A 25,559-nucleotide genomic window follows, 5' to 3' on the forward strand; every position below is an offset into this window, starting at 1 on the left:
CAATCACCTATTTCAGAGATTTACAAAGAAACCCTGGTGTAAGCGCTCAGCACAGAGCGCAGGATAAATGTGCGCCAATCCTTACTGTGATCTTTGGGAGGCAGAATGGAAAAACCAACAGCATGTGTAGAATTGGTTTATTTATTTTTTACGCCATTTCTCTTGCGGTATAAGTAATTAGGTGACTTTATTCTTCAAGTCGTTGCGATTACAGCAATACCAGATTTATATCGGGTTTTTATGTTTGGCAGCTGTCACACACTAAATGATGCTTTTTATTGCAAAAACAAGATTTTGCATCACTATATTTTGAGAGCTATAATTTTTCCATATTTCGGCCGACAGAGTCATGTTACAGCTTGTTTTTTGCGGGACGAGCTGACGTTTTTATTGGTACAATTTTTGGGCACATGAAAATTTTTGATCGCTTTCTATTCCAATTTTTGGGAGACAGAATGATCAAACACCAGGAATTGTTTTTAATTTTTTTTTTTTTTTTTTTTAATGACATTCTGTGTGTAGTAAAATTAATAAGCAGCAAGCAGCTCTATTCTTCAGGTCAGTATGATTAGCGTGATACTACATTTCTATTATTTTTTTTTTATGTTTTGCCACTTTTTCACAATAAAAACTATTTTATAGAAAAAATAATTGTTTTTGCAGCGCTTTATTCTGAAAGCTATAACTTTTTTACTTTTCCACAATTGGAGCTGTATGGCAGCTTGGTTTTTGCGGGACAAGATGATGTTTTCATTGTTACCATTTTTATTTTGATATCACTTTTTGATCGTGTTGTATTCTACTTTTTGTGTGGCGACATGATGGAAAAGCAAAGGTTTTTCCTCCTTTTTTTTTTTCTTTTTACGATGTGCACCGAATGAGTGAACAAGTGTGACCGTTTCATAGGCTGGCTTGTTCCGGACACGGCAATACCAAATATGTGCACTTTTTTTGTTTTTAAAAACATATATATGTTTTTATTGGTTTAATATTTTTTCTTTTTATTTATTTTGTAATTTTTTTTTTTTTTTTTAGTTTTAAAACATTTTTTTTTTTATTTTTTTTTACTTAGTCCCTGTATAGGACTTCAATTTTTATTTGTCGGATCACTGATCTCTTACAATGAAATACATATGTATTGCATTGCAAGAGACCTGTCAGTGTTGCACAGGCAGATCGCTTGTTAGACTCAGCTGCAAGCCTAACAAGCCACCGTAGCTGACAGATTCGGAGGACATCACATGACCTCCGACTGCCGGGACAATGCTGATCTCATCACGGGGGGCGTCGGAGAGGTGAGTATAGCAGGGGTCTCCTCCTGCTGTCTTCTAAATGCCGCGATTGTGGTATCTAGAAGATAGCAAAGGGTTAACATCATTGTGACCTGATCTAATGTCACCTGTCAGAGCAACAGCTCTACACATGACTCGCAACGTGTGCAGGAAGGACCCTGGGGGTCCTGAGCGCTGCGAGACCAATGACCGTAGACAAACGTCGGCGCTGCACAAAGCCCAGCTAGTGCCGACGTATATCTAATGTGGGTGGTCACGATGAGGTTAGGGCTATGTGCCCACGTAGCATTTTAAACCGGACTCCTTCCCAGAAAACGCGCGTTTTTATTCTGCGCGATTTTACCGCGATTATGTTCGCGTTTTTGCAGCGATTTTCGCGTGCGGAATTCAAGCACTTTCCAAGCGATTTGAAGCATCGCTTGGAAAGTGATTGACAGGTTGGTCACACTCATCAAACATAGTGTTTGACAAGTGTGACCAGCTTTTTACTATTGAGGCTGCCTATGCGGCATCAATAGTAAAAGATAGAATGGTAAAAATGATAAAAAAATAAAAAATCGGGGTATATTTACCTTCCGACGTCCCGCGCAGCTTCAGCGACGCTCCCGTTCCCAGCGATGCCTTGCGAGACCTGTGATGACGTTGGTCTCACGTTGCTATAGCGATCTCACGAGATCGCTAGAGTAACGCGAGACTACGTCATCACAGGTCCTTGCCGCAAGGCATTACTGGGAACGCTGAGGCCCGGGAAGGCTGCACGTGACGCTGGAAGGTAAATATACCCCGATTTTTTATTTATTTATTTTTTTTTTACAGGGGTATGGTACCCAGGGCCTGGAGGACAGTCTCCTCTCCTCCACACCTCTCCTCATAGCCACGTGCGGGAAGTAAGCGGTTCTCATGCATTCCTATGGGTGCGGAATCGAGGCAATTCTTTGCGATTCCGCAAAAAGAATTAGCATGCTGCGTTTTTTTCCGCGATGCGATTCCGCCACGGAAAAAAGCGCAGCATTAGCACAGCATGTGCGGAATGCCATAGGAATGCATGGGGGGCGTTCTGTACGAGTTTTTAAAACTTTTTCGCAGCGTTTTCGCGCTGAAAAATCGCATCGTGGGCACACAGCCCAAAGGTTTGTGATACCTAATCTGACGGCAGTGTTATGTAGTCAAAGAAACCTTGAATCCAACAATGTATCACCTAGTTTACTGGATGCAGCTGTGCTGACATAATCAGATTTTTTAGATTTAGCAATGCAGTAGAGCACAGAAAGCTAACCCAACCTATACCGGGCTCTGTATGTATATTGTCTTTTGACAGTGAGGTGCTTATCACAAGGGGGAGAAGAGTCAGACGAGCGCCTGCGCATCAACTGGTGACAGCAATGATACTCACCAGGTGGTAAAACCTTCAGTGTAAGTAAATAACAGCACGCAGCTTGACATGTGACACATAGTTGAATTCTGTGTTTTAACCCCTAACTCATGCTGTCTTCGGATTACATAGCAAAAACCTGCTGACTGGATCACTGGAATAACCCATTAAATACTTTTTCAGAACATTCATGTTATGGCTTGTAGTTTATATTTTTCAATATTGCTCAGTACTGCACTGGCTTTTGCATAGACCTGATGATTCTGTATGATACGTTGCATTCACTTTGTGAGATTTCAAAATCTCTCTTTGATGCAATCTCTTTGTAATACAGAATGTTATAAAGTATGTTAAGTTCTTCTGACTTGCATAGATTGGGAAAGGTCAGAGAGGCCCTGCACCTGCGCACTGCAGTACTTTACTCTGTCCTCAACATGGCAGATAAGTACGCCTGCGCAGGAACGCAATGCCGGGGAGCGATGAAGCAACAGGAGGGCATGATCACAAGAAGATGCAAGGCGCCGGACCCGGACCAGCGACACCCATCCAACCGGACCGCACCGGACCGCCCCCCGGGTGAGTATAATAAAACTTATTTTTCTTCTCTTGCAGGTCGGATCGGGGGCTTACCTACAGCATTATAGAATGTTGTAGATAGCCCCCGAAAGGCAGTGGCCGCATCTTATAGAGCCAAAACAGATGACAGATTCGCTTTAAGTGTTATGCTTTTACTCTAAATTGTGTATTAGTCAAAAATCTATTTGAGATAATACCTGGTGAAGTTGTGTCTCTGCGTCTTGGCCTACAGTCTTTAGTAGTAAGTTATCACGTGAAATCTGTTCATTCTGTGATTCTGTTGGCTTGTGCTTTATTTCCACAGCTTGTTCTTGGGCAATCAATAATGGTGGCTTTACATCTGCAGGTTGGACTTTGCATTTTAAGATTCCTATTAACTTATCTTCCGTAGCTTCCAGCTCACTTTTTCTATCGTGGAAATATACGACTTGTTTCTTGTCCACGATTATAGTTTTCACTGTTTCATGTTTCAATATAGGTGTATCTATGATCTCAGCTGTGGTGTCCTCTACAGCCTCCTTATATTCCTCTAGTGCTCCTCCTGACAAAGCTTTTCTGGTCTTCTCATCGTGATGTAGCTGCACTGAGTTGTCTTTTTTGCTCTCAATATGTAGAGCCTCTTTTGATGATTTAGCTTTCTTTCTGTTACAAATTCTATAGCAGCACTGTATTATTTTGCTCATTTTTTGCTTTGCTGAATTACTTTTTTTTCAATCTTATTTGTTCTTGTTTTCCACACGTGGTCCTAGCTGCTTGAGATGTATAAATGATGAATACCTGTGTAACCAAAAGCAATCAATCAATCTGCATTGACTACGAAATAAGGATAAGAGTTAATATACTTTAATATACTACAAAACAGATAAAGAGAAAGCCAATATACTCATTTTTAAATACTTTTTTACTTCTTAACAATTTTCATGCTTTTAAAGCTTCTCATTTAAGGGACATCTTTTCATGAACTGTCTTTTGATGGCTTTGATCCAAAAGAAGATTGTAGTTCCTTGCGCTGTAGACACCCAATGTTTAGGCTGTGGTTAACAAACAGCTTTGGGCATCAGACACAGATCAGTTTTTTCAAAAAGTTGGTCTCCAATCTAAACTGCTTAGGCCTCTTTCACACTTCCGTTTTTGACCATCAGTCAAAATCCGCCAGTTTGTGAAAAAACGGATCCGCCATTTTTTTTGGCGGATCCGTTTTTTAACCTATTGAGTTGCATTACTGGAGACTCTTGACGGATGGCTATCTGTTGGATCTGTTTTTTTGCGGATCCGCCAAATTTTTTGCGTCCGCCGGCATGCCTGGACGGACCCTGAAACTTTTTTTGCTGTAGGATCCGCATTTTACAGTGCGCATGCCCGAAGAAAGGAAGTCAGGCAGAAATTTAACCCTGAAATCTCTCTCTCTTTTTTCCCGGCCAGCGGTTCCTTTAAAATTCTTCATTCGGCGGATCCGTCAAATATCGTATCCTGTGGCATCCGTTCACATCTGTTAGGTACGGATCCGCCTTTTTGGCGGATTTTAACTGACACAAAAAACTGAAGTGTGAAAGAGGCCTTACATACTCTGGGCAATAGCAACCGTGAGATCTATGGCAAGATGCTCTGGAGATCTTAGTAGACCGAAAGTGACTGCTGCAACCAATCACTTGCCTCGGCAGTATGGTCAGATTTTATGTTCAATGATCATGTGACTGAAGCATGGTAAGTCCTTACTTCTAGAACTGCAAGGTATTGCTAGGACAGCAGCTCTGGAGCAGTAGGGGAGTCAAGGGGTTAGTAATGGCTATTTATCACATTCCCTACTCTATTGCATCTTTTGAAAAGTCTTGGAAAACAACTTTGAGGAGAACTTTTGGTTTTAATTTATTTGCATCTAAATTGTGAGATTGGGATTGTAACTTCTCAAACTGAGGCCTCCTTCACACCTTCGTGTTTCCAGTACGTGTGCTTTCCGTTTTTTTTCATGGATACCACACGTAACTATTATAACCTATCGTGCTATGCACATGTCTGCATGCGTCCTGCGTCCCCTATCTTTAGCACTGGGGACGCAGGCCGTGCGCAGTATGCGTTTGGCGGTGCATGCGTCCTTTTGACGCTGCGCCGAGCGCACCAAATTGCAACCTGTTGCGTTTGGCGCTGGTCGGCGCAGCGTCAAAAGGACGCATGCGCTGCCAAACGCATACTGCGAACGGCTTGCGTCCCCAGTGCTAAAGATAGGGGACGCATGCAGCGTCATGCGTCCATAGGCGGAGCTACCGGCGGAGGCGCGACAGGGGGCGGGGCTTAGCAGCGGCCGTGCGCAGCCTGACGCTGCGGCCGTAAACGCTAATGTGAAACTAGCCTAAAACACACGCAGACATGTCCATATTTTTCCAGCAGCATGTATAACAGGGGCCAATACCAGGCTATGGGTTCATGTAAAACACATACTGCACATGGATGGCATCCATGTGCCATCCTTGTTTAACATTGCAAAATATAGGAAAAGTTTTGCAATTTACTTCTTCCTTTAGCCATACCAGAAAAACAATGATGACACACTGATAATAAACACGGACACTCAGATGACACACTGATGGAAAACAATGAAGACACCAGTACCGGTTTTTCACGTACTTACTTGATACAGATGTGATAAAGGGAATCTGTCACCCCTTTTTTGAGATATCATATAATGATATCATTCAATTGTGTGTCACATAAGGATTCTCTTAGTACTTTTGCTTCCCCCTGACCCCGCATCTTTCATGCATAAATACCTTTTATATATCGGTCCAGATGTATGTAAACTGCCGCTATCTGGTCCGCTGGGCGGGGCTTATTCAACTGCTCCCCCCCCGTCTTGCTCTACGCATTTCTTCTTGTGTAGAGCAAGACAGGGAGGGGGGGAGCAGTTGAATAAGCCCCACCCATTGGACCGGACCGTGGCAGTTTACATACCTTTTTTATAGCGGTTCAGATGTATGTAACCTGCCACGGTCCGGTCCAATGGGCGGGGCTTATTCAACTGCTCCCCCCTCCCTGTCTTGCTCTACACAAGAAGAAATGCGTAGAGCAAGACGGGGGGGGAGCAGTTGAATAAGCCCCGCCCAGCGGACCAGACAGCGGCAGTTTACATACATCTGGACCGATATATAAAAGGTATTTATGCATGAAAGATGCGGGGTCAGGGGGAAGCAAAAGTACTAAGAGAATCCTTATGTGACACACAATTGAATGATATCATTATATGATATCTCAAAAAAGGGGTGACAGATTCCCTTTAAGAAGGCCTGAAACTGATTTGGTCAGATGCATTAATAGATTTTAGTGGTGAAGTGATAGCTATTTGATTTCACTAAAGGACTACCCAGGGTTCTATTCTTAAATCTAAATTGGCTCTACTGTATTTCATAAATGCAATTTATTTTACTGAATTTGTTCGATATTAAAAAAATAATCGGCACAGAATTACAAACCTAAAAATCATGTTTTGTTACCTAACAGTGGAGCTTGTTATGAATGGGTCACCGATGAGAAAAAAACAAAACAAGCTAAGTCACAGAAAACCAGAGAGGTTGGTAACTATGCAGATTGCAGATCCCTGATCCTAACCACACAACTAGCAGCAGCCGTGGAGCATACCTACGATGAACCTAGATGCTTCGTCACAGCCGGAGAACTACATAAGCCTGAAGCAAGAAAAGGGGAAAACTAACTGCCCCAGAGCAGACCCAAATGGAAAGACAGCCCCCACACATGTATTGACGGTGAAACAAGATGAAAGCACAAACACAGGCAAGAAAATAGGCTGAGCAAACGATGGGGCCCAAACTAACTAGAAAGGATAGGAAAGGAAAGACACTGTCTGCAATCTGCAAAAAACCCTACAAAAATAATGTCCAACACTTCTGATAGCAAAATTAACCCTGAAGTCACTAGACTTCTCCCACTATATCAGCACTCTGAAATATTCTGAGACAGAGCAAAAAGAGGCCAATCTAATAAGGGACAAAAAGCAAATTGGCAAACACAGGTAAATAAGAGTGGAAATTCAGCACATCCCCAGCCGGGGCTGGCTGACCACACAAAAAACTGAATAGACCAGCAAAATCAAGTGTGAACATTAGCAGAAAAACTTAGCTTTAGATGACTGGAACAGAGCTGAAAACCAAGACCTGACAAGCCAGAAGGAATCACCAGCACCAGAATAGGGAGTCGGCTGTCTTAAATCCAGTCTGAGATTCCTGAGGTCCAATCGTCATCCTCATTATCAGGTGGCAGATCTCTACTGATTAAATCAGCCTCACTACCTCCTGTTACCACCACAGGGAGCCTGGCAGGAGAACTCACAACTGGTGGACCAGAAAATGAACTCACAACAGTACCCCCCCTTGAGGAGGGGTTACCGAACCCTCATCCACGCCACCAGGCCGATCAGGATGGGCCCGGTGAAAAGCACGAACCAATCTATTGGCATGAATATCAGAGGCAGAGACCCAAGAATTATCCTCCTGGCTATAACCCTTCCATTTGACCAAATACTGGAGTCTCTGTCTAACCAAACGAGAATCTAATATTTTCTCCACCTCATATTCCACATTGCCTTCAACCAACACAGGGTCAGGAGGTGCTGCCATAGGCACCACTGGCTCAACAAACCTCTTCAACAGAGATTTGTGAAATACGTTATGGATCTTGAACGTAACTGGAAAAGCCAATCGAAAAGAAACAGGATTAAGAATCTCCAAAATCTTATATGATCCAATAAATCTTGGCTTAAGTTTTGGAGATGCAACCTTCATAGGAATATTCTTAGTCGACAACCAAACCATATCACCCACTTTAAATCGGGGACCAATGGTCCTATGCCGGTTGGAAAATCGCTGGGCCTTTTACTGAGAGAGTGACAACTCATCCACCACTTGGTCCCATATCTGCTGCATTCTCTCAACCACAGTGTCCACACCTGGGCAGGATGAAGATTCCACTTGCCCTGAAGAGAATCGAGAATGAAACCCAAAATTATTGAAAAAGGGTGACATCAAAGTGGCAGAACTAGCTCTATTGTTCAGTGCGAATTCGGCCAAGGGCAAAAATGAGACTCAATCACCCTGATCAGCAGATATAAAACATCTCAAATGACACTCCAAGGTCTGGTTTGTTCTCTCAGTCTGTCCATTGGTCTGGGGATGAAACGCAGGGGAGAAGGATAACTGAATTCCTAGATTGGAACAAAAGGCTTTCCAGAATCTGGAAACAAACTGGACTCCTCTGTCGGACACAATGTTGTCAAGAATCCCATGTAACCGAACCACCTGTTGTAAAAACAAGGGCATCAACTCAGCGGAAGATGGCAACTTTGGGAGTGGTACAAGATGGACCATCTTTGAAAATCTATCACAAATCACCCAGATAACAGTCATCCTCTGAGAGACAGGAAGATCAGAAATAAAATCCATTGAGATATGGGTCCATGGCCTCTTGGGCACCGGCAGGGGCATCAGCAACCCACTAGAACGAGAACAGGGTTTAGACCGAGAACAAGTCCCACAGGACTGTACAAAATTCCTGACGTCACGAGATAAGGCAGGCCACCAAAAAGACCGACTCACCAAATCTCTGGTACCAAAAATACCTGGATAACCAGCCAATGCGGAGCAATGAATTTCAGACATCACTCTCTTTCTCCACTGGTCAGGAACATACAATTTTCCCATAGGGCAACGCTCAGGTTTATCCTCCTGAAATTCCTCCAGGGCGCGTCTCAAATCGGGCGAAATGGCAGAAAGAACTACCCCCTCACCTAGGATGGTAGTAGGTTCGGTCACACTAAGGGAATCGGCAAAGAAACTCCTAGAAAGGGCGTCTGCCTTAACATTCTTAGTGCCTGGAAGAAAAGAGACCACAAAATTAAAACGCGTGTAAAACAAGTCCCATCTAGCCTGTCTAGGATTCAAGCGTTTGGCCGATTCCAGATAAATCAAATTCTTGTGATCGGTGAGGACCACAACTTGATGTGTAGCTCCCTCCAAACAATGTCTCCACTCCTCAAATGCCCATTTCATGGCCAACAATTCCCGATTCCCCACGTCATAGTTGCGTTCAGATGGGGAGAACTTTCGAGAAAAGAAGGCACAGGGATTCATCTTAGAAGTCACAGGGTCTTTTTGGGACAAAACAGCTCCTGCACCAATCTCAGAAGCATCTACCTCCACCTGAAATGGAAGTGAGACATCAGGTTGCCGTAAAACTGGAGCTGAAGTAAATCTCTGCTTAAGCTCCTGAAATGCTGAGACAGCCTCAGGAGACCAATTCAGCACATCAGCGCCCTTCTTGGTCAGATCAGTCAGTGGTTTGACAATACCAGAAAAATTACCTATAAATTTACGATAGAAATTAGCAAAACCAAAAACTTCTGGAGGGCCTTCATAGAGGTAGGCTGAACCCAATCATAAAAGGCCTGTACCTTGGCCGGATCCATTTCAATAGTCGATGGAGACAAGTTAAATCCCAAAAATGAAATCCTCTGTACACCAAAGAGGCATTTCGATCCCTTAACAAACAGGGAATTCTCCCTCAAAATCCGGAACACAGTCCGGACGTGTTCCACATGAGAATCCCAATCACTAGAAAAGATCAAAATATCATCCAGATAGATGATCAAAAACTTATCCACAAAGTCACGGAAAATATCATTCATAAAGGACTGGAAGACAGAAGGAGCATTAGTGAGCCCAAAAGGCATCACCAGGTACTCAAAATGTCCCTCCAGAGTATTAAACGCCGTCTTCCATTCATCCCCGTGATTGATGCGAATAAGATTATACGCCCCCCTGAGGTCAAGTTTAGTAAACCAGCAGGCACTCTTAACTCTGGAGAATAAATAAGACATCAGAGGTAACGGGTACTGATATTTAACCGTCATCTTGTTAAGGGAACGATAATCAATACACGGTCTTAATTAACCATCTTTCTTGGCCACAAAAAAACCCAGCACCTAAAGGTGACGAGGATGGTCTAATATGACCCTTCTCCAATGACTCCTTAATCTAGGATCGCATAGCATCATGTTCGGGTACTGATAAGTTGAAAAGCCGACCCTTGGGAAATTTACACTCAGGCATCAACTCAATTACACAGTCATAACTCCTATGAGGAGGCAAAGACGCAGACTTGCTCTCACTAAATACATTAGAAAAATCGGCTAGATAATCAGGAATATCATGAGACTGAGGAGAGGTGGAGAAAACAGGAGCGTCCCTAAGAACACACTGACAACCCCAACTCACCACAGACCCAGATTTCCAATCCAAAACTGGATTATGAGTTTGCAACCAAGGAAAACCCAGAACAATAGTATCATGCAAATTATGCAGCACCAAAAATTTACAATTTTCTTGGTGGTCTGGGGCAACTCGCATTGTCACCTGGGTCCAAAACTGAGGTTTATTCTCCGCCAAAGGAGTAGCATCAATACCCCTCAAAGGAATAGGCGTCCGCAGAGGCGTCATGGAAAAACCACAACGTTTTAGCAAAGTCCATATCCGTCAGATTCAACGCTGCTCCTGAATCCACAAAAGCCTTCGTGGAAAACGAGGATAAGGAGCAGATCAGTGTAATTGCCAAAAGAAACATAGGCTGTATACTGCCCACAGCAAATGTGTGTGCAAAACGTTTCTCTCGTTTAGGGCAGACAGAAATAGTATGAGAGGCGTCTCCACAGAAAAAACACAGCTTATTATGCCTTCTAAACTCCTGACGTTGCGCCCTAGACAAAACCCCATCACATTGCATAGGTTCAGACGTTTGTTCAAAAGGTGGCAGCGCCTCCCGTGTAGTTTCACGTTCACGTAAACGCCGATCAATTTGAATGGCTAATGACATAGAATCATCCAGACCAGAGGGAACAGGAAATCCCACCATAACATCTTTTACAGTCTCTGATAAACCCTTCCGAAAGAGAGCTGCCAATGAACTATCATTCCAAGTAGTAAGGACCGCCCACTTTTGGAATTTTTGACAGTATAACTGCAGAATCCTGACCCTGGTTTAATGCCAACAGGGTTCTCTCAGCTTGATCAACAGCATTAGGTTCATCATACAACAACCCCAAGGCTTGAAAAAATGCTTTCACATTAGTCAGAATAGGATTTTCAGGTGTCAGAGAAAAAGCCCAATCCTGGGGATCGCCGCGGAGCAAGGAGATGACAATTTTAACCTGCTGCACAGAGCTCCCCGATGAGTTAGGTTTCAAGGCAAGAAATAATTTACAATTATTCTTAAAATTCAGAAATTTAGACCGATCCCCAGAAAACACATCAGGAGTAGGGATCTTAGGTTGAACAGCATGTGACTGAATGAGGTAGGTGGAAATTCCCTGTACTTCAGTAGCAAGTTGCTCCACACGATCAGACAATTGCTTAATCTCCATTAGGAAAAAAAAAATCCTCCTACGGCCCCAGAGAAAAAGAGGAAAAAATATATTAAAAAAATTCTGACACTTTTTTTTTTTTTAACAACTTTTTCCTGCTTTTGAGTACCCTAGAATCTGCGGTATGGCTGGTGATTCTGTTATGAATGGGTCACCGAGGAGAAAAAAACAAAACAAGCTAAGTCACAGAAAACCAGAGAGGTTGTTAACTATGCAGATTGCAGATCCCTGATCCTAACCACACAACTAGCAGCAGCCGTGGAGCGTACCTACGATAATCCTAGACGCAAAAAGAGGCCAATCTAATAAGGGACAAAAAGCAAATTGGCAAATACAGGTAAATAAGAGTGGAAATTCAGCACAGCCCCAGCCGGGGCTGGCTGACCACACAAAAAACTGAATAGACCAACAAAATCAAGTGTGAACATTAGCAGAAAAACTTAGCTTTAGATGACTGGAACAGAGCTGAAAACCAAGACCTGACAAGCCAGAAGGAATCACCAGCACCAGAATAGGGAGTCGGCTGTCTTAAATCCAGTCTGAGATTCCTGAGGTCCAATCATCATCCTCATTATCAGGTGGCAGATCTCTACTGATTAAATCAGCCTCACTACCTCCTGTTACCACCAGAGGGAGCCTGGCAGGAGAACTCACAACTGGTGGACCAGAAAATGAACTCACAACAGGAGCTTTTATTCTTAAAGTCAACTATTATAACTGAAATTTAACTAAAAAATCCTACCTCCAGCGTTGTGCTCTTCATCATCGTCTTGCTGTGTACCCTCTGCTCCTGTGTGCTTTAGGTTTCTTTGTTAATCTGGCACACACCTCCGATGTTACGGTCTAAGGTCTTACTAAGGTCTTTTAAATGAGTGTCCCGATAGACCCAACACTGCTTCATTGGACTCTGCTATATTCATCCTGTGAGTCTCCTGAGAAATCCAGCTATGCTACAACTGCTGGACTCTGTTACACTCACTAAGCTAAGTCTCCTGAAAAACATAGCTCTGTTAAAACCCTACAAGCCAAAGGATCCCAAAGGTGAAGTGGAAACAACATCTTTGTCAGATTTGAGAAATTTGCTTGACAAGTAATTTGGGCCAATATATGTCAATAGGACTTAGTCCAAGTAGTGCCTGTTCTCTCCATTTTGATGGATGCCAGAGTACAGCCAATAGTATCTTCACCTACAGTATACAACCTTTCCTACATTTATCAATACCAGCAGGAGTCAATGGGAATTCGAAGGCCTGCCAGGGATTTAGCAATCTAAAATGTGCACTTTGAACTTTGTCCATATGTGTCACTGATAAAACAAAAGAAGCCTTTATATTCGCTTTGCTTTCTGGCGATAGGCAACATACGTACGGGGCTATCATATGATGTTCTTACTTGTATCCTTCCTTTCAGTTTTTTGTAAAGTGTTCAATGAACCTAATCAGGTTTATCAGTGGCTGATGCACTTCTTTGCTTTAGACATGGAATTATTCGGTAGGACAATATGCCATTAAATTTAAGATTCCTGCCTCTGAACTTGTTTCGAATGATGAAGCTTTATCAGAAGTCTTCTATGCCAGACTCTCAAGCTAGATTATTGATGAACTGGCCAGTAGTAATCTGTCTACTTCCTTTGAGAATCTGGTGACTTCTGTTTCTTGTGTGGATCTTTGCTTCTAAGAGGGATGGAAAGAGAAGGACCAGAATCACGGGCTACCAAGAGCGTCTATCAAGCCTTCACTTATGTAGCAAGTCACTGAACCTGTGCATCTGGGGCTCACTTCTTTGTCCCTACATCATTGATAAATGTTTTGGTCTTCCCTTCTAATTATTCAGCTGCAGAAAATTTTCTTCATTATTCCTTGGCTAGACAGCCGATTATTCTTTTACATCTTCTTAAATCACCACTGAGGATCATCACTGTAAATCTTGCTTTTGGCTAAGTTTGTTTCTACACTGAGAAGATGATACTCCAAGTTGGAATTTTTCATTTGGAGGACATTTAGCATTTTATTATTTTTGTATGATCCACAAACTAGATTACCCAATGGAGTCCTAATTTTCTGCATTTCATCAAAAAATATATCTAATCTGCAATGCATTTCTGCTTTGCTTCTTTGGAATATAATATACCACTTCTATACCATAACGTTACAAATTTGTTTTAGAAATGAAAAGACCTTTTCTCCTCATCAGCCATTCGATTGAAGTATTCCTCTTTTACCAGGATCTAAAACTTCCTATGGAAGAGTGTATCCTTTGTCTTTTCCAGAAATTGAAGCCTTGTCACCTTATATCAAGGAAAATATGGAGAGGAGCTTCATCCAAAAATCTAATTCATGGGCAGGGGCAATATTCTTTTTTAATATAAAAAATATGGACACCTTAGACCATGCATTGATTACCAATAATGGTGAGTGCATCAGGCAAAATTTGAAATCGATTGTTTGTTCATTTTTCCTGGAAAATTTGAATTTGAGTTGTTCTGCTCGAATTTAATGTCCCTTATTATACACTAAGGTCTTTACTTCTTTTATTGATGAGTTGTGTGGAGCCCATTATCTTGTCCTCAATATTCCTATCGTCGTTGTCCCACCTCTACAGCCACCGATCTTCAAGAAGCCAGACTTCTTGAGAATCCACCTCATCAGCTGAGACATACATTTAAATTGTGTTCAAACAGATAATTAAACATTTAGGATAATAGCTTATTAAAAAGTATTTGCCCCTCTTCCTGATAAATTAACTGTGGTTGATCACATCTTTGGGAAGCTGCGTTCAAATTCCCTAGACACACCCAGGCCTGATTACTGCCACACCTGTTCTCAATCAAGAAATCACTTAACTAGGACCTGCTTGACAAGGAGAAGTAGACCAAAATTTCCTGAAAAGCTAGACATCATGCTACGATTCAAAGAAATTCTCGAATAAATGAGAAACAAACTAATTAAGATCTATCAGTCTGGAAAATATAATAAAGCCATTTCTAAAGCTTTGGGACTCCAGCGAACCACAGTGAGAGCCATTATAAACAAATGGAGAAAACATGGAACAGTAGTGAACCTTCCAAGGAGTTGCAAGTCGACTAAATTTACCCCAAGAGCACTGCGACGACTCATCCAAGAGGTCACAAAAGACCCCACAACAACATCTAAAGAACCATAGGCTTCACTTGCTTCAGTTAAGATCAGTGACTTCACTATAAGAAAGAGACTAGGCAAAAATGGCCTGCATGGCAGAGTTCCAAAACAAAAACCACTCCTGAGCAATAAGAACATAAAGGCTCGTTTCAGTTTTGCCAGAAAACATCTTGGTGATCAGCAAGACTTTTGGGAGAATACTCTGTGGACTGACAAGACAAAAGTTGAACTTTTTGGAAGGTGTATGTGCCATTACATCTGGCATAGAATTAAGATTGCATTTCAGAAAAGGAACATCATACCAACAGTAAAATATGGTGGTGGTAGTGTGATTGTCTAAAGCTGTTTTTCTGCTTCAGGAATTGCAAGACTTGCTGTGGAAAATGAAACCATGAATTCTCCTGTCAACCAAAAAATCCTGAAGGAAAATGTCCATCCATCTGGTCATAACCTCAAGCTGAAGAGCACTTTGGTTATGCAGCAGGTCAATGATTCAAAACACACCAGAAAGTCCACCTCTGAATGGTTCAAAAAAAACAAAATTAAGACTTTGGAGTGGCCTAGTCAAATTCCTGACCTTGATCCAACTGATCCACCCTACCCGCGCCCTCCGTTCTGCTGATGACCTGAGGTTAGCATCCTCAATAATCAGAACCTCCCACTCCCGTCTCCAAGAATATACATGTGCTGCGCCAATTCTTTGGAATGCACTTCCCAGGTCAATACGATTAGTCCTCAATCCCTACAATTTTAAGCGTGCCCTGAAAACGCATTTATTCAGACTGGCCTACCGCCTCAACACATTAACCTAATCTATCCCTGTGTGGCACAGTCAAAAGTTTTACCATAACCAGGCTCCCCGCATCATGTTCCCACATGCTTTATGCATCTATTAGCCCTCTGTGTCCGTACTGTTACACACTTAACATTATGGCTGGTCCAAACAATCAGGGCAATTGTTACCACCCACCTTTCGTGTCTACCTTTTTCCTCATAGATTGTAAGCTTGCGAGCAGGGCCCTTATTCCTCTTGGTATCTGTTATGATCTATGTGATTATTGTTATGCTGTAATGTCTATCGTCTGTACAAGTCCCCTCTGAAATGTAAAGTGCTGCGGACTATGTCGGCGCTATAGAAATAAAAGTTATTATTATAACTAACATGCTGTGGCATGAACTTATAAAGGCGGTTCATGCTCGGAAACCCTCCACTGTGGCTGAATTACAACAATTCTGCACAGATGAGTGGGACAAAATTCCTACAGAGCACTGTAAAAGACTTATTGCCAGTTAACGCAAACGCTTAATGGAAGTTGTTGCTGCTATGCGTGACTCAACCAGTTATTAGGTTTAGGGGGCAATGACTATATATTGTAGATAATAATATAACTGCCAACCAGCGTGGATTCGTGAAGAATAAGTCATGTCTAACTAACATATTGGGCTTCTATGAATAGGTATGTGCATATCTGAATATTGGTAATGCGGCTAATGTGGTTTATCTGGACTTTGCAAAGTGACACTGTGCAAAAAGGGATTCAATGGTGCGGTAAATTACAGTGGTATATCTTTAAAGTCCGTCTAATGGCCGGCACAGCGCACTGCCCGACGCACGTTTAGGAATTACTTCCTTCGTCCCTTTTTGCACAGTGTCACTTTATGTTTTCTATTTGCACTAAGACACTTTAAACTGTTTTCTCCATGTTGATGGGATTTTTTTCAATAACTGCACTTATATATGCAATCAATATAATTTTTTTCACTGTTATAAATTATTGTGCTTATATTTTTTAATTCACCCTTGATTCAATTGGGATTTTTTTACTTTGATTTTTTACTTGGATATTTTACCTAGATTATATAATATCATGAATTGATTATCATTTATCTCTATTGGTCCGTCACATATATATATATATATATATATATATATATATATATATATATATTCATATATTAACTATAGTATTTAATTCATTTATATTTATATATTTTTTTTTTTTCCCGAGCACAGGCACTTGTTTTTAAATCTTGTACTACTATTTGCCAGCCACATAAATAAAGGCAATTTTTAATCAGAAGCTATGTTACTCCGAGATTTTCTTTAGTCCTTTGTTAGTGGGATATTCCTTTCTTGATTGCATCGAGGTTGGTAGCTTCGGTGATGTAAGCTCGGAAAAGCATGCTCCAGTTTGCATAGTGCTGAGAGAGTTAATACAGCATTTTAGGGCCAGGTTTTATGAGCAGTCAAAAGAGATGGGCAGGAATGACTGCTCACATATCCCCACCCTGGTTGCATGACTTGGCAGATAAAATTGAGGCCAAGTGTCTCATTCAGTGTCTGGAGATGTGTGGATCTCATGTGTCTTGGTCTGTGTTAAGACCTTAAGAACTGGACACTATCAGGGCCGGCCCGAACGTATAGGCGAACTAGGCGGCCGCCTAGGGCACCGACCCAAAGGGGGCGCCAGAGAAAAAATAGAAAAAATTATAAAAAATCTTTTCAAAAGGCAAAAAGTTTTAGGGATGGAAAGAAAAGTGTACATATTTAAGGGCAAATATGACGCAAGAGAGGTTGGTTGGGTTGGCAACAATTTCGATAGAATCTGTAGTTGCTAAACAAATTAATCTCGGTGACTTAGTGTCAGACTTTTCAAAAAAGAAGGCAAGGAAACAAAAATTTTAATTACCTATGGTCGTTTTTGTTTTGTGTTATTGATTACTTTGTATATATTTGTCCTATACAACTTCTCAGAAGATTAAAGAGTTAGGAGAGAGTTAATTAATCATTGTTGTTGTGGTTTATTTTGCTCCTAAATTTATATCCCAAGTTTTCATCTACTGCCAAGAATAGTAGGGGCGCAACAAAATAGTTTCGCCTAGGGCGCCGTAATCTCTCGGTCCGGCCCTGGACACTATCCTGAGCGGGCGAACCTGCAATATTGTATGGACTTTTCAATTTGTGTTTTCACTTTGTGTCAGAAAAGGCTGTTCTTTTGTTTGGTTTCCTTAGCGGTTTATGCAGTCTTAATAAACCTGCCTGGACATTTTAACAAAACTGTTTCCTGTGCCTACTTCAACCACAGCTGAGTGAGTGCAAACCTCTACAATATAGTCATATAAACACACACAGTCATGTCCAAAAGTGTTGGTCACATATATACAACATAAACATGGCCATGCCGTGCCCGTCCAGTCGTAGGAATGAAAATAGAAGTCAACCGCTTTATTTCTTTGCACAATAACTCTTGTTTATGATGAAGGGTAAGAACAGGCTGTAATATATCGTACAGTAAATATAATAACTAGAGTTGAGCGAAACGGGTCGAACAATTTCAAAAGTCGACGACTTTTGGCAAAGTCAGGTTTCATGAAACCCGACCCTAGGATGAGGTCGGCCACGAGGTCGGCGACTTACGCGCCAAAGTCGCGTTTCAAAAGTTTGTTTAGCGCTCTTTTTCAGCCAATCAGGATCCACGGACACTGTGGGCAACGTGATGACATAGGCAGGGGTCACCACCATCTTTCAGAAGGGCATGCAAGTGATTGGCTTGCTTTGGTGGGCGTCACAGGGGTCATAAAAGGGCGTGCACGCCGACCGCCATCTTACTTCTGCCGATCTTAGCATAGGGAGAGGTTGCTGATTCTGTAGGGAGAGCGTTAGGCAGGGAAGAAGACAAAAAAACTGCTTCTGCTGCTAGCGATTTTGCCTGTGCAACACACCAGTCACTGTGTGTGCAGTGCAAGGGGAGGCTATATTGTGGTGGATCAGCGGTGTTGGTTGTTAGGCTGCCTTCTAAGGCTTCCTGACAGCTGCATTGCTGTTTACCCACTGCTCTGCAAACTGCTTTTTTAAAAGCAATCCCAATTTTTTTTTTTTTGTCCTGCTAAGGTACTGAGCGTGCATTTATTCACACCATACAGCGGTGTACGCTCCTCACACAGTACCGTGTAACGGCTGTTATCACAGCTTCACTGCTATCTGTGTGTCACTGTGGAAGGATAAGTGGAGGACTTGTTCCGTTCTTACAGACCTACACTCTAGGGAGATTCCTATTCTGCCCAATTCTACAATTCACTTTTTTCACACCTGTGCCATTGAGCCTGTGACATAGCGCTCTGATATTCAGTGGGCCTCACACAATCCAAAAGTGTCCAGTGTTCACAAGTGTCTGCAGAAATTCAAAATCTCCCTTATCCTGTAGTCACTTTTTTCACACCTGTGCCATCGAGCCTGTGACATAGCGCTGTGATATTCAGTGGGCCTCACACAATCCAAAAGTGTCCAGTGTCCACAAGTGTCTGCAGAAATTCAAAATCTCCCTTATCCTGTAGTCACTTTTTTCACACCTGTGCCCTCGAGCCTGTGACATAGCGCTCTGATATTCAGTGGGCCTCACACAATCCAAAAGTGTCCAGTGTTCACAAGTGTCTACAGAAATTCAAAATCTCCATTATCCTGTAGTCACTTTTTTCACACCTGTGCCATCGAGCCTGTGACATAGCGCTCTGATATTCAGTGGGCCTCACACAATCCAAAAGTGTCCAGTGTCCACAAGTGTCTGCAGAAATTCAAAATCTCCCTTATCCTGTAGTCACTTTTTTCACACCTGTGCCATCGAGCCTGTGACATAGCGCTCTGATATTCAGTGGGCTTCACACAATCCAAGTGTCCAGTGTCCACAAGTGTCTGCAGAAATTCAAAATCTCCCTTATCCTGTAGTCACTTTTTTCACACCTGTGCCATCGAGCCTGTGACATAGCGCTGTGATATACAGTGGGCCTCACACAATCCAAGTGTCCAGTGTCCACAAGTGTCTGCAGAAATTCAAAATCTCCCTTATCCTGTAGTCACTTTTTTCACACCTGCTGCATTGAGCCTGTGACATAGCGCTCTGATATTCAGTGGGCATCACACAATCCAAGTGTCCAGTGTCCACAAGTGTCTGCAGAACTTCAAAATCTCCCTTATCCTGTAGTCACTTTTTTCACACCTGTGCCATCGAGCCTGTGACATAGCGCTGTGATATTCAGTGGGCCTCACACAATCCAAGTGTCCAGTGTCCACAAGTGTCTGCAGAAAATCTAAATCTCCCCTGTCCTATAGACACCTTGTACCTTGTTTTACATTACTATATAGTTTGTAGGATTTTGTCTACATTTCTACCAAAAATGAGGAACGCTAGTGGAAGAGGCCGTGGAATTGGGCGGGGGTTGGCAGCTGGTAATGATGGTGTTGGTGGTGGATCTGATGGTAGTGGCAAAAGCAAAATAGGACCGAATGCAGGAGGTGTTGAGCCTGCGTCATCGTCTGGCTCCATAAGGCTTCGAAGGCTTAGTTTTCTAGGAGTTGGCAAACCGCTTTTAACGCCAGAGCATCAGGAAAAAGTTTTGTCTTACATTGCTGACTCAGCCTCCAGCTCTATCGCCTCCTCTTCTGAAGTTGTAAAAAGTAAAAGCACTGAGTCGTCATTGGAGGCTCATGTTCATGAACCACACCTTTCCTTGTGTCCTTCACCCCAACCAAGATTGAAGGATGACGCAGGCCATACTACTGATTACTCCATGGAGCTGTTTTCACATACCATGCCTGGATTATCAAGTGAAATGGTGAATTACCCAGGCCAAGATGAATCTGACATGGAGTGCACTGATGCACAGCCGCTGATAGATGATTCTGCTGGTACATTCACTCAGAGCACTACATTGTCCTCGCAGTGTACAGAGCCAGATTCTGACCCTGATGAGACTCAGGTGCCCCTTCCCGCACACTATACCACCATACACGGTGACACAGAGGAAGGTGCACATGACATTGAAGAGGAGGTGATGGATGACCCAGTTGTTGACCCAGATTGGCATCCATTGGGGGAAGAGGGTGCTGCTTTCAATAGCTCAGATGAGGATCATCCACAGCAGACATCAACATCGCAACAGCTGTTATCTGGCAGGCCCGGAGCACTCCAAAGACAGGTTCCAAAAATCAAAAGAGTTGCTGGACAGCTTGTCCAGAGGGTCAAAACATCACAGCGTGCTAGGCCGCAAAATGTCTGCCAAAGTAGGAAGAGTGCAGTGTGGCACTTTTTTGAACAAAATCCTCATGATCAGGCCAAGGTTATCTGTAAGAAGTGCACAAAGACCTTTAGCCGAGGGAAAAATCTGAAAAATTTGAACACCAGTTGCATGCTTAGACATTTAACCAGCATGCACTTGCAAGCGTGGACACAACACCAAACCTCAAGTGCCACATGTGCAACTGATCACAAAGAAGGTAGTCAGCAACGCTACATTGTTTCCCCCACTGTAAGCCCACCGGTTAGCACAGCAGCAAATGTTGAGGTGTCGTTGCAAGGCCACAGCAGTCAGGGAATCCCACTGTTATATCAATGAAATACTGAATCTAGGCCATCAGAAAGAACACCAACTCCATCACCATCATCAACCCTCTCTCAGTCCGCCCTGTCCACCGCTACTTCCACCATATGCAGCTCTCAAGTCCAGCTCACCCTCCCAGACACTATGAGTAGGTCAAGAAAGTACTCAGTCTCTCATCCGCGTACACTGGGTCTGAACGCCCACATTGCCAAACTAATCTCGTTTGAGATGATGCCCTATCGGTTGGTGGAAAGCGCAGCTTTCCGCGAACTCATGGCCTATGCAGTACCATGCTATGACCTACCCAGTCGCCACTTCTTCTCTCGCAAAGCCATCCCAGCCCTCCACCATCATGTGAAAGACCGCATTGTCCATGCACTCAAGCAGTCAGTGAGTGGAAAGGTGCACCTCACAACTGATGCATGGTCCAGTCGGCATGGCCAGGGCCGTTACGTGTCCATCACTGCGCACTGGTTTAATGTGGTGGATGCAGGGTCCACAGGGGACAGCGGTGGTGGGACAGTGCTGCCTAGCCCACGGTATAGGAAACAGTTGGCTGTAGGCGTTCCACCCTCCTCCTCCTCCAGAAGCGAAAGCTCGTCCACAGAGCGCAGTCGTACGAGCACTCCATCTGCAGCTGCCACTGTTGCACATGAGGTGTCCCCCTATCGAGCAGCTAGTGGAAAGCATCAGCAGGCTGTGTTGCAGATGATGTGTTTGGGCGACAGACACACCGCCGAGGTGCTGGCCGAGTACTTGAAGCGACAAACTGAGTCATGGCTGGGCAGTGTACATCTTGAGGCAGGCAAGGTAGTTAGTGATAACGGCCGTAATTTTGTGGCAGCCATAGCCCTTTCAAAACTCAGCCACATACCTTGCTTGGCTCACACCTTGAACCTGGTGGTGCAGTGCTTCCTCAAAAATTATCCGGCGTTAACAGCCCTGCTCCATAAGGTGCGAAGACTGTGCGCGCACATCCGCCGGTCGCCTGTACACTCCGTTCGTATGCAGAAGCTGCAGCGATTGCTCCACCTTCCCAACCACCGCCTCATTATCGACATTGCAACAAGGTGGAACTCCACCCTGCACATGGTGGAGCGGCTGTGCGAGCAGAGGCAGGCCATAATGCATTTGTGGGAGGATACACGGCCAGGCACTTTGAGAGCAGACATGGAGTTGACAGGTGTGCAGTGGTCGAAGCCGAAAGACCTCTGTAAAGTCCTTCAGTGTTTTGAGGAATGCACACGGCTGGTAAGCGCAGACGACGCCATCCTAAGCATGAGCATCCCACTTATGCGTCTGCTCATGCAAACTTTGACGCACCTTAAGGAGCAGGCGTCTGCAGCCAATGTTGACGAGGAGGAAGAGGTGGAGGGAATCCTTGATGACATTCAGCCTTTGTCTGCTCAGGGACCTCTCCTGGACGAGTTGGAGGAAGAAGAGGAGGAGGAGGATGATGATGGGGATGATTACTTAGGGGAGGAGGATGCATCTCGTGGGGCAAGTGAAAATGTTGGCGTGGCAAGGTCTGGTACAGGGTTTGTGCGTGACTGGAGGGATGTGGATTTGCCAGAAAGTGCTCCTCCAACCAGCACTCGCAGTGCATCATTGACACCGGGAACATTGGCCCACATGTCAGATTATGCCTTGCGGATCCTAAAAAGGGACCCCCGCATTGCCAAAATGATGAACTATGACGACTACTGGTTGGCCAGCATCCTGGATCCACGCTATAAAGGCAAATTACAAAACATCATGCCTCAGGAGAACCTTGACCTAATATTGGCTAATAAACAAGCAACTCTGGTAAATCGGTTGCTTTAGGCATTCCCAGCACACAGCAGCGGTGATGGTTCTCACACGAGCCGTACGGGCCGGGGGCAGCTTGGCAGAGGTGTTCATGGTGCACACAGCAGAAGTGGCGTTGGAGACAGGGGTTTTATGACAATGTTGTGGACTGATTTTTCAAGTACCGCTCACACAACTGGTAATACAGCATCGATGGAAAGTGACAGGAGACAGCAGTTGTCAACTATGGTTACAAACTACTTTTCCTCCCATATCGATGTTCTCCCACACAGGTCATTCCCCTTTGACTATTGGGCCGCTAAACTGGACACCTGGCCTGAATTGGCACAATATGCCTTACAGGAGCTCGCTTGCCCAGCTGCAAGTGTGCTATCGGAAAGAGTCTTCAGTGCAGCTGGATCAATCCTGACAGAAAAAAGGACCCGTCTGTCAACCCAAAATGTGGATGATCTAACCTTCATTAAAATGAACCATGCATGGGTTTCCAAGGATTTTGTCCCACCTTCCCCTGATGACACATAGGGTGACAGAAAAATGGCTTGCTTTGGTCCACCTCTTCCTGGGACTTGACCTATTTCGCCTTTTGCATCAGCTGAATGTCCAACATCAACATATGCCACTTTCTAAAACTCCCAACTGTGCTGCCTCCCCCCCCCCCCCCCCATGGCCGGGGTCACCACCTAGCGCACGACACCGTGCGAGTGCCGTTGCCCTGGACAAGTAGGTAGGCTGACTCTTGGGCGCGGGCACTGGCACAGGGTCCCTCATAGTGCAATCAAGTGTCTCTGACGGTGGTGGTGCACACCCGCCGTCAGACACACCGCCGTACTATGAGGGGCCCAGTGCCAGTACTGACGCCCACGAGTGGGCCCCCCTTGCTTGGGCAGGGCCCCAGCATTTGCAATCTTTACCTCTCCCTGCTCCTCCGCTGTGTAGTCTGGGCCGTCAAATCCATACTGTGCCTGACACCGTCTGAGCCTGCCTCCTGATGTATAGACATATCTTTTGAATGTGTACGCTATCCATACATGTTATCCGGGGATACGGTACCCTTTCTCACCTTTGTGCAATCACTTGCAAGCCATACTGGGCCTAACACCGTCTGAGCCTGCCTCCTGATGTATAGACATATCTTTTGAATGTGTACGCTATCCATACATGTTATCCGGGGATACAGTACCCTTTCTCACCTTTGTGCAATCACTTGCAAGCCATACTGGGCCTTACACTGTCTGAGCCTGCCTCCTGATGTATAGACATATCTTTTGAATGTGTACGCTATCCATACATGTTATCCGGGGATACGGTACCCTTTCTCACCTTTGTGCAATCACTTGCAAGCCATACTGGGCCTAACACCGTCTGAGCCTGCCTCCTGATGTATAGACATATCTTTTGAATGTGTACGCTATCCATACATGTTATCTGGGGATACGGTACCCTTTCTCACCTTTGTGCAATCACGTGTAATCCATACTGGGCGTGAGAACGGCTGGCGAGCTGTTAAGCAAGCTACAGCACCTGTGGTTTGCACACGTAAGGCTACTTTCACACATCAGGTTTTCGGCGTCAGGCGCGATCCGGCGTCGTGCCGGAACGCCGGATCCGGCAAATGTTTCGTAAAACCGGATGTGACGGATCCGGTTTTCTGCCGGATCCGTCTTTTTCTTGACAGACAAAACCGGATCCGTCTCATCCGGTTCATCCGTTTTTCTATCCGTTTTTCGACGGATTACGCCGGATCCGGTTTTTAAAATTGACCCTTGTGGCCTTCCGAACGGGATTGGCTACTGGAAAACTATATATAGCATGTTCCTACAGCCCTTCTTTGACAGGTTGTAGAGGAGAAAGTGCAGGTTGGAGAGAAGAGCAAGTTACTGGCGAAGATGGATGTTGTCATTGGAAATATTTTGAAGAATTTGGCGGATTTTATAGCGGAGGCGAATCGTTTGAGGGTGATTGTTCTGGAGAAGGAGAGAGCGAGACAGCAGCGCATCAGGCATCGTAGACGACGTTTGTGGATCCACCCCATCACAGCCAAGAGAATGACGCATGGGGTCTATTCTACACTCTGCATGGACCTTCGACGAAACCCGGATACATTTTTTGGATATGTTAGGATGAAAATGGAGAATTTTGATTACTTGGTGGAGCGCATTGCACACCTCATAAGAAAAGCGGACACCTATTGCCGCTTCTCTGTTTCACCCGCAGAGCGTCTGATGGTGACTTTAAGGTAAGCCACATTTATTGGATATGCTCGTATCAGAGCACACTTTCACTGCAATCTTGTTGGTGGTAGTTTGTATCTCCAAGTGTTATAGGTCAGTTTTGGTATGTAATGCTGTGATTTAAAACTAATTTATTGTTTTTTAATTCCCCACAGATTTCTTGCAACTGGAGAATCCCTTTCGTCACTGCATTTCCAGTACAGACTCGGGATTTCCACCATATCTGGAATTGTGAAGTACACATGCCGTGCACTGTGGGACTCCTTAGCTGAAGAGTTTTTACCAGAGCCCACAACAGAGAGGTGGATTGAAATTGCTGACAAGTTTCAACAGATATGTCAGTTTCCA

General features: G+C 44.0%; 1 protein-coding gene across 1 annotated transcript in view; it reads right to left on the reverse strand.

Moving 5' to 3' along the window:
* Positions 1 to 25,559, reverse strand: part of EFCAB3 (EF-hand calcium binding domain 3) — a 177,827-nt gene that overhangs the window by 131,798 nt on the left and 20,470 nt on the right. The window contains exon 3 of the mRNA XM_073582516.1: positions 3,438 to 4,017. Coding sequence (XP_073438617.1) covers positions 3,438 to 3,923 — 486 coding nt within the window. The 5' untranslated portion in view covers positions 3,924 to 4,017. The remainder of the gene's footprint in view (positions 1 to 3,437; positions 4,018 to 25,559) is intronic.

This window comes from Dendrobates tinctorius, unplaced genomic scaffold, assembly GCF_039654945.1.
Source record: "Dendrobates tinctorius isolate UK_male_01 unplaced genomic scaffold, ASM3965494v1 ptg000071l, whole genome shotgun sequence".
Taxonomy (NCBI): Eukaryota; Metazoa; Chordata; class Amphibia; order Anura; family Dendrobatidae; genus Dendrobates; species Dendrobates tinctorius.